At 37.8% G+C, this 15,959-nt stretch overlaps 1 protein-coding gene across 13 annotated transcripts in view; it reads left to right on the forward strand.

Moving 5' to 3' along the window:
- Positions 1-3,986: 3,986 nt before the first annotated feature.
- The window catches only part of LOC148880830 (uncharacterized), a 132,125-nt gene continuing 120,152 nt past the window's right edge, over positions 3,987-15,959 (forward strand). For 3 of the 13 annotated variants that reach the window (XM_088962882.1, XM_088962880.1, XM_088962891.1), the window contains exons 1-7: positions 3,987-4,520; positions 7,823-8,020; positions 8,231-8,318; positions 8,431-8,508; positions 9,045-9,104; positions 9,220-9,324; positions 10,413-10,523. In XM_088962882.1, coding sequence (XP_088819008.1) covers positions 7,965-8,020; positions 8,231-8,318; positions 8,431-8,508; positions 9,045-9,104; positions 9,220-9,324; positions 10,413-10,523 — 498 coding nt within the window. In that variant the 5' untranslated portion in view covers positions 3,987-4,520; positions 7,823-7,964. Of the gene's footprint in view, positions 4,521-5,466; positions 5,744-7,822; positions 8,038-8,230; positions 8,319-8,390; positions 8,509-9,044; positions 9,105-9,219; positions 9,325-10,412; positions 10,524-15,959 lie in introns of those variants that run through there. The other 10 variants (XM_088962878.1, XM_088962879.1, XM_088962881.1 and 7 more) reach the window with 7 other exon arrangements.

Consider the following 15,959-nt stretch of genomic DNA (forward strand, 5'->3'; position numbering starts at 1 on the left):
TTTTTTGCTTTAATTTTGCTTAACACAGTCGATGCATCACACGTCCTCACACAGTACTACTTGTATATTAAAAACTTGATAAAACATAATATCTGTTTCCTAAGGATTACTGTTTCAAAGCATTATTAAAATATAAATGCTTGGGTTGCTTGGGAGAAAATTCATACAAGTCATAACATGCACACTGGCGTGGCAATGAAAGGCCTGGATTGGGCCTAGGTTTTCGATATTTGCAGGTCCAGTAATGTCTGGGCCAGGCTCAACCTTGTTATGGGGAAATATGACAAATGGGATAAAAGTCATTTATAAAATGATTTTTGAGTTACCCAATAGCGTTTACATTTCATTTTTTCGAGTAGTTAATTTTGCAATATTTGTGGCAACACATTTATATATTATTTTCCCTCATTTAATAATTGTAGCCAAACAGCGGGCATACACCATACAGTCCTATGGCTCGGCCTGAGCTGCCTTAGTACGGTGATGGGCCCATATGGAAGGCCCAAGAACTGGGCCAACCCAATGTTACTTCTACTTTATGCTAAGTCTAGCTGGCTCTGCAAATTGCCTCCTGCTGCACAGTATGTTTACATTCATTTTGAAGTTCATTGGTATCCCTAGATGAAGCATGGACAAATACAAATTCACTCATATATTGTGCTGAAATTTAATCAATCACAGTGAGGGGTGGTGAGCATCAAACAAACCATTTCAAAATACCATTCAACCTATTCTTTGAGATGATATCAGAGCCTATTTGATCAAGTGGTCAAGTGTTTGACCACAAAGGTATTGGTGGGTTGTGTTTGTCCATGCTTCAAACCTAATAATCTTTTTCATGAGGGGGCATATTAGATAATATAATCCTATTTAAAAACTTCAACTAACAATTTAAGCTTTTTAGGCTGAATGATTCTTTGAAATACACAGTCTATCTATCGAGATCAAATCAAATCAGCCCCCCACAATGTTTCACAGCACATCCCTACCATGTATTGGGAACATCTGCTGATAATGACATCATCATTTTTGGTATTATCATCAGGAGATGTTCCCAATACACGGCGGGGATGTGCTGTGCGACATTGTGGGGGACTGATTTGACCTTCTATCTATCATATGGTTTAATCTTTGTGTTATTAGATTATCCATTTGAGAATTATAAAGGAACTCTCAGAAATATCACCTACCATTAGGGGTGTCAATTGGACAGGATTTGGTCCAATCCGATCTAGTCCAATGTGAGTCCATTATAAATGGATCAGGTTCGATCCAACCCAATGAATGTTTTGACCAATTTGGATCAGTCCAATTCAATGTCTGGACCGTCCAATCTATTCAAATTCAGTTTGATTTAGATTGGTTTCAACCCAAACCCGATTCATTGCACATACATTCTTATCTTATATCATTGGACTAGATATTGACTTAATCCAACCCAATCCCAATCCAATATAAATTTGTTACGGATGGACCAGGTCCAATCCAATCTAATAAATATTTTGCACTGGACTGGTCCAATCTAATGTCTAATTGATCCATCCAATCGGTTTAAATTGATTTTGGACTGAACGGGGTCCAATCCAAAGCCGGTCCATCGACCCCCTTACCCACCATCTCTTCAATAAAAACGTAACGGATGGACATCATATTCCAAGCCAGTAGGTCCGGAGGTTTGTAGTTCTGCCTGGTAGATATCCACTAGTGATGGCCAATAGGTATGTTGCAGATGTTACCAAAGCGCTAGTAGAGTTAGGTTATGATATAATAACCCACCAATAGTATTGGCTTGTCTACATGACAAGTTGGCAATCACATAGTGATTTTCTTTTTGGTATTAAGTTATTGGAAGGTACTATAGAGTACCTTAGAATGTTGTGACAATTATACATACTGTCTCGTTAAATTATTTCAATTTCATCAGTGTAATTTACTTTGACATATTGGTAATTGTCTAATAGGTGGATAATTGGTGGGCCCATGGGATCAAAGTAATTAGAGGGATTTAGCGTTAATAGGGAGTTCACATCTCCGCTCCACAACGCCCCACAGCCCACCTCCGCCATGTATTGAGAACATCTGATGATGTTTGATATTATCATTGAAAGATGTTCTGAGGCATTGTGGGGCGGAGATGTATACTCGTTCATGGGGGTCATGGGAGAGAAAAAAAAGGTTGATAGTTGAAGTGATTGTATTGAGTGGACTTGAATCTACTGCCCACAAGTTGTTCCTCTATCTCTATCAATAGGACATTACAGCTCTGCCTTGTCATTTATAGAAGATGTTACCAATATATGGCTAGAGATATGGAAATAATTTGTTGGTGAGTCCATATACATATAGGTTGTTATAGAGAGATTGGTTGCATTGACTTGAGACACTGGCATCTGGTGGGTTTAAATCTCTAGTAGTTAGTTGTAATTAATAAGAATCAATTGGAGTTGCAACTCTTCTTATCAAATTATTACCAGAATCATCTTTACTAATTGGGGTTTATCTCTTCGTGGTCCTTCCTCTCTCTCGAAGTATATGATACAGCCATTACTACGTCTACTGGAGATGCAATACAATGGTCGTTCCTTAATCAATTCCAGTACTTTACAATTTTTTAAAATTTTGCCCCAAACACCTCAAAGCCAATGGTGGTTCTTTTAGAATTTGGAGAAACTTACGAGTGTGCTAAAATTTTGGGTTTTATTTACCAATAACTATACCTATGAATCACTACCCGTTAACTTTCTGATTTATTACTCCATTCCAGTGCGCTAAAATTTATGGTGGAATGAATAATATTTTAATGTGTGAATGCTTTCAACCAGGGCTCTTCAAATATTTTAATTTTTAAATCTAGTTGATACATTTAAAGAAATACGGTAAAAGTATTAATGTATGCTTATCTTTACTTTTTTGATTTATTGCATCTTACTAAAAAAAAACCAAAACTGAAATACATTATATTAATTTTGTCTTATTTAACTTACCAACCTGTTAAGCATCAGCAACACATGATACCTACCATAGTACTACTATGACTATTGACCCAACAAAAGTTTATCAGCAATTCACATAAATTTATTATCCAAACAAAACAATCATAAAATTGAGCGAAATATAGAGAACAAAAATTATTTATTCATTTGAAAGAACGGATTAGGGTTTTATGTGACTATTGCTTTATGACAAAAAAAGAAAAAAAAAAGTTACCATTGCTTTGACAGGTGTTCAATTTCAGAATATGATTGGGGCACATCGCACATGTAAAAGCAAATGGCCAATGGCCAGTAGCTTTTGATAGTTTGTCGTGGCATACTACTAATTCTGTTCAAAAAAGCCTTAGCTTTATTGAAACTGAAAAGGTCACTCGATTTTGTTGTGTACTAAGGCGTCGGTTGAACTTAACCTTGCTAAATTCGTCCACCTCTAGAGTTGTTTTCCAGATAGTCTTCACTGTGTGGGAGTCGTGATCGTGAGGAAATGCTCATCAGGTCAATTCCCATTTCAATTAGCGGGTCCCACTAAAGAAACTTAGTCAAGACGTGTGATTTCTAGCTGGAGTGCTGGAGGACCTGTTCAGTTAGGCTGCCTGGCCCATGATTTGGATATGGATTGATGGATACTACCCATTTTTTGTTATTTTTATTTAAATGGTTTAATGTTTGATTACTTTTTTATTTTAAAAAACACAAAATTCTAAGAGGTTAGAAAGCAATATGAGGAGAGAGAATCTGCTGACGTGGAAAACTGCGTTTTTTAAGTATATAGAATAGAATAGATGTACCTTAACACTGGTATAACCGGACCCGGCCAATTCAAAGCCCAAAAGTCAGTGGGCCTTACTAACTTCAACTGAATCAACTCCCTCCAGGCCCCAACCAGTCGAACCCGGACCTGGAATAGAAAGCAAACGCCTTTCCTATTTGGCCCACCCCGACCCCGAAGTTGATATGATCATATATGTAAGAGATAAACAACCCTAAAATGTTATAATGAAAAGAGACGTTAACCTTGATCATTACGTTGTTTCAGAAGCAAAAGATCTTCAGATCTAACGGTCTGTACTGTGTCGTACATGTTCCTCACTGGGTCACTGGCTCCACATATCAGACGGAACACATGGCTTGTCGTGGATGGCGGTTGACGCAGGCCACTAACTTCTTCCGTCCTTCATTCCTCTCTCTCTCTCTCTGACGTACTTCTCACACAATAATTCTGACTCTCTCATCAAATTTCACAACTGCCGCCAAGCCAATGTGGAACTCTGCCAGAATCAATATTCCCAATGTTTTCCATAGTTTTCATCTCCACAAAAGCCAACCCATAATAAAATAACCAAAATTTCTCCATCCTCATTGAATTCTCTGTCGCATTTTCACTCGCCTCCCCTGTTCCATGAAGCTTCAACGACCTACAATGACTTCATAACTGAAACCTCTCTCTCTCTCTCTCTCTAGTCATATTTAGAAGATCCAGGGATTCATCTTCGTATTCAAAAAGCTCTGCTAGTTTGACCAATTCAGGTAACAATCTAGTCCCGTCCCAAATCTAGGAAATCGTCATAGTTTTTAAAGAACTCTTTTCCTAGGGTTTGAATTTCTGTTTCTTATACTTCAATTAATGCCTGAATTTCCTTTTGTGGCGGCTTTTTCCCTTTGGAAATTCTTATATTAGCTTTGTTTATTTCTGAATTGCTTATTTTAATCTTAATTGAGTCTGATGCTTAACGTAAATTTGGAGCTTCGAGCTTGTAATCAGGTTTGTTTTGCTAATAGGTTAAATAAGTATTCGCTTTCTTGATATTGTAATTCTCGAATTGCTTTTAATTGTTTCAGGTTGGCATGACAACGATATATTTATAATACCCTTAACAGAATTAAACTCATATTGGGAAGTGTTGGATCTAAAGATACTAACTAATGCTCTATTTGTTAGTTTGGAGCTAGTCCCATCTTCTTTGGACCTTTCTGAAAATTTCCCTTCTTCTGTGGTATCTTTGGAGCCTGGAACCGACTTGTTTTAACTATCAGTGGGATTACTTTGATGCTTTGTATCATTGGAACCCTTTGACTTATTTGCATTACATTTCGTTGTTATGTATTTAAATGATGCTGTTAGCACATAAAGTCAGTTGTGGTAGAAACTTCTTACGAGTGGAATGCTACATTGTTAATCCTAATCAGTGGGTCTAAGTCTTAGTTGAGTTGAATTTATTTTGTATTTCATGTTGCTGAGCACATTGTGATCCTTTCAAAACTAACAAAAGTATGTGAGATTGAAAACTGTTTATAGTTGTTAGAATACACAAATCAGGGGTATTTTGGTCATTTGGGTTTATCTATTTGAGAGTGAAAGGTCTATTTTGTTTAAGTTTAAGTTGTGTCCCATCACTTATGAGGGACAATATGGTCTTTCTTGTAACTATGTTATTGGAGATAAATACAAGTGGATCGGCTAGAGGTGGACTGATTTTTTTCCTAATCTGGCCGAACCCTTCTTCTTCTCTTCTTCTTCTTTATCTTCTTCTTCTTCTTCTCTACTTTAACCTAGAATCAAATAGGGATTTCACATGGTATCAGAGCAATAAAACCTAGTTCTCTTTTCCCTTTTTTTTTTTTTCTTTCCTCAATGTTTGTCTTCTTCCTGGGTTTGCCGCCAACTATTTCAGCTTTCTTTGATTTTATTCTAGCCTGAGTGGAAGCTCGACAAGAGGCCAAAAAGGAGTGGTCGTTTTGTGGTTTTGAAAGTGAGTATGCCTTCAGTTACTATGGTGGTGGTCGTTGAGGTTGTGTATTAGATGCCCTCTATTTTGTGATACGAAGAGGGCTGTTTGTAGATAGGTATGAGCAATTCTGTTTTTTGCCCAAATAGTGGACTGTAAATGCTGTGTTTTGGTTCAAAATATTTTGTTGTGGAGGTTTGAAGGGATTAATATGCATATCAGCCTTGTTCTTCACTGTTTTTACCTCATATGTGCGCTGAAAGTAGAGTTTTTCGACTGCTGAAGTTCACGACAGCAGTGGTGTGGTGGTAGTTGTACTGTGTTGAATGGTGTGTGGGTGATTTTGAATAGTTGAAAGTGAAACCTTGTGTCGTGTGGTGGTGTTTATATTGATTTCTGTGTTTGATTTAATGGTTGAGTGATTTCAGCCCTTGTATTTGGTGTGTGAGTGGTTCTGCAGTGTGCAGTACAGGTGTTTGATTTAATGATTGAGTGATTTCAGTTTTTGTATTTGATGTGCAATGTGTATTTGAAGAAGTTGGTGGTATTGAGAGTGAGATAAGGGGGTGAAGCCGTTGACTCTCCCATTGACCCCAACCATAAATTAGGTGATAGCCAAGGTGAACCTCTCAAGGATGTGAAACAGTTTTAGAGGCTTGTATATTTTTCTATGACTCGTCCAGACATTGCATATGCTGTTGGTGTCCTTAGTCAGTTCATGCATGCACCTAGGTCCACTCATCTTGAAGCAGTAGAGAGAATTCTCCGATATCTAAAGAAGTTTCCTGGTGCTGGCTTGTTATTTCAAAGGCACGGGCGTTTGAAAGTTGAAGTTTATACAGATGCAGATTGGGCTGAATCTCAAAGTGACAAAAAGTTTACTAGTGGCTACTGCACCTTTATAGGAGGGAACCTTATTACATGGAGGAGTAAAAAGCAAAATGTGGTGGCTAGATCCAGTCAGCTCTGAGAACCTTGAAAAGCATTTTATCAGAGAGAATGTCATCACAGGCAAAGTATGTACTCCCTATGTCAGCTCTGAGAACCAACTTGCAGACATCTTTACAAAAGGGCTAAACCATTCCAGACATCATGATCTCTGTGACAAGTTGGGCATGATTGATATCTATGCTCCAACTTGAGGGGGAGTGTTGGCAGATGTTGTTGTACACAAGTTTAGTACCGCATGGGTATTTTTGTAATTTCTTCATACTTTATGTTGTACGACTAGACTAGTATAAATAATAACTACTGCACATGCCTGCAGTATTCTTTTGGGGCTTTCAATCCTCTCGCCTCTCCTCTCTTCTCTTCCTCTCTTCCTCTCTTCCTTCTCTCTTCTCTTGCTCAACACTTCAGATTTTCCAAATATCTTAGTGAAATTAGTGAAGCATACCTGAAATTTCCCCATCTCTACATGGCAAAATGTCCATGAGATAGAAAATTCAAACCATGGTTAGATATAATTCTTACTACTCATGAACCAATTATGGTCTGTGTATTTTTATTTTATCTTGTAGTTTCTTTTTATTTTAGGGGCCATTGTTTGTGTATTTGTAAAATATTGGGTCGAATACCATGAGAATATGGTTTCAAGTCTTAGAGTGTCCACTATGTGCAAGAAAATGCTGAAGTCTAGGTCTGTAACCCAGTCCAGTCCTCCCTAGACTCTGGATAGTTAGGAGTTAGGACCATCATCGGGCAATGTCCATTTAGTTTTCTTTTATTCTCTCTCTCTCGCTCTTAACTTTTTTTGTGTGAAATATTATTGCTTTGGGATCATTATGTTCTCTATGATCCTGCACTTTATGATTAATGGTTATGACACATGCCCATCCTTCATAGAACAGAGCTTGTTGATTGTTTTTTGGTTTTTTGATCAAGCTTGTTGCTTGTTGATTGTTTATCCCCTCTTCCCCCAAAAAATGTAAAAAGAGGACAGAAATAAATTGGATGAAGTGTATCTTACCAGTTTGTATAGTTATTGCATGGTGGCCACTTTTTATTCTTCATAATGTATTTTCTTTGTAAATTATATTTTACTCAACTACTTTTTCCTCATCTCTGCTAACATAATTTTTGGTGGTTGATACCTTGTTACAGCATTTGGGAGTAGGGTTTGGATTACATATACAATGATAACCAAGTTCTCGTCTGATATATGAAATATTGTTTTGGGAGCAGCACTAGGTAAAATGTGAGATCAGATGATGATTGCAGAAAGTATTCTGTTCTGTGTAATCTGATGTTGTCTTCAAGAGATCTATTGGTGGCCAATGCAATGTCTTCCACCAAAAGCAGGTTATGCTCAAACCAGGGTAACTGGAAAACATTCATTAAAAATTGATGCCTAAGATTCCATACATGATTTATGCTAGAACCAGGGTAACTAGAAAAGTTTCATTCAAAATTTATTCCTAAGACTCCCTACATTATTTATTTACATATCTTATTAATCAAAATTCTCAAGCACATTATCAATTTTAAGCTAATTCTGTGATTGTTCCTTAGGCATCCCACTGAAATGCAATTTGATAGGAACCTCAAAGGAGATCAAGGAGATCATGATGTTAGTTATCACTCAGACCAAGAGGCTATGGTGCTGTTTTCTTTCCATATATGTAGTTTTTGAACTTTATCTTTAATTTTTTTTTTTGTTGAGCTTATACAGGATCTTGGTGTGGTCTATTTTTTCCGATGTATATGAACAGGAACTTTATTTAAAAATTAAGGCACAGAAAGAGGAGATACTGCAACTCCGTGAAAAAATTTCAGAGGCTTGCATCAAGGTGTAGTATTTAAATGCTTGGGATGCTCAGATGTTGATATAGTTATGCACACTAATATGGGAAATGGGGATTTGTCTTCATTTCCCAAGTTCTGGACATGAATATGAGTATGGATATCCCATTCCGGAGTGTTGTTTCATGCTCGACCCCTCCTTTTATATTTATGCTTAACATCTGTTTTATATTATATACATCATTCAAAATTTTATGCATCTTTATGAACTTATGCTAATTTTTTCTATGATGTGCCATTTAATGTTTTCTTGATGAAAGAATTAGATAACTTGTCAGTATTCAAGAGTTACAGCCTTGAGTGCCATTAAAGACTTAATTTGAAGTTTAGAAGTATCCTTGGAGTAATCTATATTAGTATTGGTACTGTGTTACACCAATATGAGTAAACTAATCATATTGAAATATCTTGGTGTCTTAGCGAAGAGATCTCTGCTTATACCCTTGTTTATGTTTCAACATTTTAAACATATACATCTTGACTTCTAATTTACAAGAAAATGCTGGCCATGTATGGTTTTCAGGAGCTGCAACTTCTGAATGAGAAACATGTATCGGAGAGGAAATATTCAGATTTGCGAATGGTTTGTATACATCTTAGTAAAATAGACTTTATTCTTGAAATGATTTGATTGGATTTTTGTGTTTTATTTCTTTTTGTGATCTAAGTTATAACTAAATTTTCTTTTGAGAAACTAGGCACTTGATCAAAGGCAGAAAGACGCTATAACTTCTGCTTTAGCTGAACTGGCACACAGGAAAGATGATCTTGAAGAAAACATAAAATTAGCTCATGATCTAAAGGTAATTTTTACTGAAGTAAATCTGTAGAGATGTAGTCCATTCTACTATGGAATACTGTAAAAATCTAACTTGACCATGCCTTCGTATGGAAATTGAATTATTATTTCAGCTAATTTTTGCATAAACATTAAAAAAAACAGGAAAAAAATAAAGAAAAAGTTCAGCAAACATTTACTCATTTTCAACTTTAGTGATAAATTAATTTTAGTTTTTGAATCACTTTTGGTAAATTTCAGATACATATATTAGCATGTATTTCTTTTGAGAAAAGGTAAAGTATGATTGTATTAATGAAAGGTCCTGTGTACATTGAGAAGCTGTACATAAAGTAGGACCTCAATAGAAGGCCATCCTCAAAAAAGTATAATCAGAAATACTATCTCTAAAATCAGTATGTATAGACATCTAACTTTTCTCGGCTTCAGTAGAAGATTTTTTTTTTTCAAAAATACTATTGTTCCTTTATGACCATACAGCCCACAGAACTGCCATAGGGATGGAAGTCCAGCATAACTTTCCTTTCTTGGACAGCCCATGAATATGCCATTCCTCTAAAGAGCTCTAACTGAGGCTGGTATGCACCAACTTAGATTCAGGGATTTGAAGAAGTGAGACCAAACTGCAGAACTAAACTTGCAATGAAGGAAGAGATACCTGGGGGATTCTACTTGCACATTGCAAAAACAGCACCTCCAATCTGACAAAATAAGACTTTTTTTCAGCAGAATTTCTTTGGACAAAATATATTAGCATGTATTTCATCTTCTTATTTATTGTGAACATTCTTGACACAACTGAGTTTTTTTTTTTTTACCAAGAACCAAAAATACCACTACTATATTCTCTCCTTTTCTGGGTGCGACTGTGAACTTTGGATAAAAATCTAGCTTGCTGGTAAAGTCTCTAGCTGGTTGTAATGGAGATCTGGTTGGAGTGGTTAGGGGAAAAGGATTAAATATTTACTAGTAAACTTTTCATATATCCTTTTTTTTTTCACTTACAAATATTCATAATTTACTCTGCATGTCTTGTCTTATATGTGCATGTAACACCTCATATATTTTATTCATAATTTACTCTCTCTCCAGGATGCAGAGGATGAGCGATATATTTTTACGTCATCTATGCTTGGCTTATTGACCGAGTATGGTATTCGACCTCATGCAATAAATGCTTCTACTATTTGCAATAATGTTAAGGTATTCAGAGTTCATTTCTAATACTCTTTTTGTTTTATCATGAGTATTTTCTTAGTGCTATTGTATCTTATATGTTCATTAAGAATAATTAAGGAAGGGAATATGATATTCATTACTGTTAGAATACACAAATCAGGGGTATTTTGGTCATTTGGGTTTATATATCTGAGAGTGAAAGGTCTATTTTGTTTAAGTTTAACTTATGTGTCCCATCACTTATGAGGGACAATATGGTCTTTCTTGTAACTATGTTATTGGAGATAAATACAAGTGGGTCGTCTAGAGGTGGACTGATTTTTCCTAATCTGTTCGAACCCTTCTTCTTCTCTTCTTTCTCTTCTTCTTCTTCTTCTTCTTCTCCTCTTCTTCTTCTCTACTTTAACCTAGAATCAAATAGGGATTTCACATGGTATCAGAGCAATAAAACCTAGTTCTCTTTTCCATTTTTTTTCTTTCCTCACTGTTTGTCTTCTTCCTGGGTTCGCCGCCAACTATTTCAGCTTTCTTCGATTTTCTTCTAGCCTGAGTGTAAGCTCGACAAGAGGCCGAAAAGGAGAGGTCATTTTGTGGTTTTGGAGGTGAGTATGCCTCCAGTTACTGTGGTGGTGGTCGTTAAGGTTGTGTATTAGATGCCCTCTATTCTGTGATATGAAGAGGGTTGTTTGTGGACAGGTATGAGCAGCTCTGTTTTTTGCCCAAATAGTGGACTGTAAATGCTGTGTTTTGGTTCAAAATATTTTGTCGTGGAGGTTTGAGGTGATTAGTATGCATATCAGCCTTGTTCTTCATTGTTTTTACCTCATATGTGTGCTGAAAGTAGAGTTTTTCGACTGCTGAAGTTCACGACAGCAGTGGTGTGGTGGTGGTTGTACTATGTTGAATGGTGTGTGGGTGATTCTGAATAGTTGAAAGTGAAACCTTGTGTTGTGTGGTGGTGTTTATACTGATTTTTGTGTTTGGTTTAATGGCTGAGTGACTTCAGCCCTTGTATTTGGTGTGTGAATGGTTTTGCAGTGTGCAGTACAGATGCTTAATTTAATGACTGAGTGATTTCAGTTTTTGTATTTGTTGTGCAATGTGTATTTGAAGAAGTTGGTGGTGTTGAGAGTGAGAAAAGTTTTGAAGTGTGTGAAATTGTGCTGAATATTTGAAGGTGAATTAGTTAAGATGACATCGATTAGAGATGGGAATGACAATAAAATAGGTGTTATGATTTCTCCAGATTACCTAAATGTTCAAATGACATCTATTAAGTTGAATGGTGAGAATTATGTGCCATGGGCAAAATCTGTGGAGGTGTTTTTAAAGGCCAAGAAAAAAGTAAAACATGTGAGAGAGGAGAAACCCTCCTCTGATTCTCCAGGGTTTAGTGACTGGGAACAGGAAAATGCACAAATAATGACATGGCTGTGGAATAGCATGGAACAAAAAATTTGCGTGAACTTTATGTTCCTAGATACAACTAAAGAAATCTGGGATCATACTAAGAAACTGTACTCCAGACAAGACAATACAACTTGGGTGTATCAGTTATACCAAGAGTAATATTATCTGAAAAAGGCAGTCAAAGCTTGGAGGAATACTATGCAAATCTAAGGAATATCCGAAATGAGCTCAATGTGTATCATCCTCTGACACTGGATGTTCAGATTCAACAACAACAGCGTGAACAATTTGATGTGACAAGGTTTTTGGTGCATTTGAAGGATGAATATGAGCCTGTCCGTGCACAAATACGGGGGGGGGGGGTCTGCTCTTCCCTCACTTGAAGAAGTTTTTGTCCATTTCAGGAGGACATCTATTGAGTCTATAGAGCATTCTTCTCTCTCAGACAGATCTGGTTTTGTGGTGACTAGAGGGGGAGGCCGTGGAAATAGAGGTGGTAGTGGTGGTCGTGGACTTCCAGGTAACCGTGGTGGTCCCATGTTTAATCGTGCTAGTGGCCGAAGTGGAGGTCGGGACTCAGGGGGAGGTTGTGGTAAAGGAAGAAGTAATGCCCCTAGGAAGTGTACACACTGTGGATTAGAGGGGCACACGGTTAATTTTTGGTATGATTTACATGGTCCACCCAACACTTGGGCTAACCATGCTGTGACTAAGGGTAGTGGTACAATTACTGAAAGTCAGCAAACTGGCCTGATTCCCTCCACATCTACTGGTGCTTCTGGGAAGGAGATGGTGAGTGTATCCCGTGCAGTATTTGAGCAGTTTCTTCAGACATCTTAGCAAAACACAACTACCTTTGCCCTTTTAGGTATGACTTACTTGGCTTCCAAGTCTTCACCCTAGATTATTGACTCCGGAGCCTCGCACCATATGTCTGGGACTCTTAATGTATTTTCTTCTCTTTCTCGGTCCTCCATATCTCAAACAGTTACTCTTGCTAATGGTTCTACATCTCCCATCTGCGGTGTTGGTGATGTTGATCTCTCCTCCTTGTCTTTATCATCTATTTTATACGTTCCCAAGTTCCCTTTTAACCTTGTCTATTAGTAGATTAACCAAGTCAATTAATTGTTCCATAACCTTTTATCCCTCTTCTTGTGTGTTTCAGGATCTCAAGACGGGGATGAAGATTGGTGGAGGGCATGAGGCAAGTGGATTATATTACCTTGATGGTGGTGACCCTCCAGTAGCTTTTCAGTCTTCTCTTACTCCTCTTCAATGGCACTGCAGACTTGGTCATCCTTCTCTCAAGGCTCTGAAGTTGATGGTTCCTTCCTTGAGTCATCTTTCATCTTTGGATTGTGAGTCATGTCAGCTTGGGAAACATCATAGAGTCTCTTTTAGTCCAAGAGTTCATAGTCGTGTCTCGAGTCCTTTTTCTTTAGTTCATTCTGATGTATGGGGTCCGATCAAAGTGATGTCATACAATGGATATAAGTATTTTGTAATTTTTGTTGATGACTTTTCAAGGATGACATGGATTTATCTTATGAAATCGCAGTGAAGTGTTTTATATTTTTCAAAAATTTTATGTTGAAATACGTACCCAATTTGGTGTTCTTATTAAAATTCTTCGCTCCAATAATGCTAAAGAGTACACCTCAATACCATTTCAGCAATACTTAGAGCACCATGGGATAATTCATCAAACTTCTTGTGCATACACCCCACAATAGAACGGTGTGGCTGAACGGAAAAATCGACATCTCCTTGAAACTACTCGATCTTTGATGCTTAATATGAATGTCCCAAAACATTTTTGGAGTGATGCTGTCCTCACATCTTGTTTTCTCATCAATTGTATGCCCATGTCCATCATTGGAAGTCAATCCCCCTTCTCGGTGTTGTTTGCCACCTTGTCTCCGTTTCCTCTCACCCCAAGAGTCTTTGGATGTGTTTGTTTTGTTCAAAACTTGGGTCTTGGTTTAGACAAGTTAGATGAATGAGCTACTAAGTGTATCTTCCTTGGCTACTCAAGGACTCAAAAAGGGTATAAGTGCTATAACCCTAACTTCCATTAGTCATTTGTGTGTTCCGATGTCACCTTCTTTGAATTAGTTCATTTTTTCTTGGATACTGGGGTTTCTTCTCCTTTCTCTATAGTTCCTCTTCTTGTCCCTGCTGCGGATCCCCTTCCCGTGGTTCCCATTCTAGTTGCAGATTCACTTCCCATGCCAGTTACTATTGAGAGGCCACCAATCAAACACGTGTATACTCACAGAAGTGCACCTTGAATAAGTTCCTCTTCCAGTCCCTCCTCCAATTCAGCCCTTGTCGACAGATCCTGTCATTGCTTCTTCTCCCTTAGACTTTGATCTTCCTATTGCCCTGCGGAAATGTAAACACACTTGTACTTCTCATCCTATTTCACATTATGTTTTAGCTGCTCACCTTTTTGCTTCTCATCGCAACTTTATATCATTGCTATCATCTGTTTCCATTCCCAAGGCTGTCCAGGAAGCCTTACCTCCTAGGGTGGCGGCAAGCCATGGAAGAGGAACTCTCTACTCTACAACACAATCACACGTGGGAACTTACTGCTCTTCCTCCTAGTAAGCATGCTATTGGGTGTAAGTGGGTCTACATAGTGAAGTATCTTCCAGATGGCAGTGTGGAGCGATTGAAGGCCAGGTTAGTGGCCAAGGGCTATTCTCAGCCATATGGTGTGGACTATATGGAGACATTTTCTCCTGTGGATAAAATTGGTTCAGTTCGGGTGTTGATTTCATTAGCTGCTATATATAATTGGCCTCTTGTGCAATTGGACATCAAAAATGCTTTCCTACATGGTGATCTCATTGAGGAAGTGTATATGGAGCAACCGCCAGGGTTTGTTTTTCAGGGGGAAGATGGTAAGGTTTATAGAATAAAAAAGGCAATTTATGGACTGAAATAATCTCCACGTGCATGGTTTGGGAGGTTTAGTGAAGTAGTGAAAGAATTTGGGATGAAATAGTGTTAGGTAGACCATTCTGTGTTCAACCATGACTCAAAAGATGGGAAAATCTTCCTAGTGGTGTATGTTGATGATATTGTCATAATTGGGAGTGACAGTAACGGGATTGACGGGTTGAAGAAATTCCTACAGGACCACTTCAATATGAAGGATTTGGGTAAGCTGAAATACTTCCTGGAATAGAAGTTGCAAGGTCAGGGCATGGAATTAACTTATTTTAAAAAATATGTTCTTGACCTACTTGAAGAAACATAACTGTTAGGTGCTAAACCAGCAGAGACTCCTATGGAACTTAATGTCAAGTTGAGTGTTGATGCAGGTGAAGAGTTTGATGATCCTGGAAGATGCAGGAGGTTGGTGGGAAAGTTGAATTATCTGACTATTACCCGACCAGATATATCATTTGCTATGAGTATGGTGAGTCAGTTTATGCAACATCCTCGGATTCCTCATTGGGAAGCAGTTCTAAGGATTGTTTGGTACTTGAAGGGTGCTCCAGGTTGTGGTTTGCTATACCGAAGTGGAGGGACTCTTGAAATAGTAGGGTATACAGATGCTGATTGGGCTTGTTTTATATCAGACAAGAGATCAACTACAGGGTATTGTACCTTCCTTGGTGGCAATCTTGTAACTTGGAAGAGCAAGAAACAAACAGTGGTGGCAAGGAGTAGTGTAGAAGCTAAGTACAGAGCTATGGCTCATACCACATGTGAACTAGTATGGTTGAAGAACTTGCTACAAGAGATGGGGTTCTCGGTTGACAAACCCATGAGACTATATTGTGATAACCAAGCTACTGTTCATATCTTTTTCAACCCAGTTTTCCATGAGAGAACCAAACATATTGAGGTCGATTGTCACTTTGTGAGAGAGAAAGTGAAAAGTGGAGTGATAGCCACATCTCATGTTAGCTAAGGAAATCAGTGGGCGGTTCTCTTTACAAAGGGATTGTCTCGGGGCAGAGTAGATTATATTTGTGACAAGCTGGGACTATATGACATATACTCTCTTGCTTGAGGGGGAGTGTTAGAATA

This window comes from Nelumbo lutea, chromosome 1 (assembly GCF_056320005.1).
Source record: "Nelumbo lutea isolate HS-2025 chromosome 1, American lotus-T2T, whole genome shotgun sequence".
NCBI classification, from domain to species: domain Eukaryota; kingdom Viridiplantae; phylum Streptophyta; class Magnoliopsida; order Proteales; family Nelumbonaceae; genus Nelumbo; species Nelumbo lutea.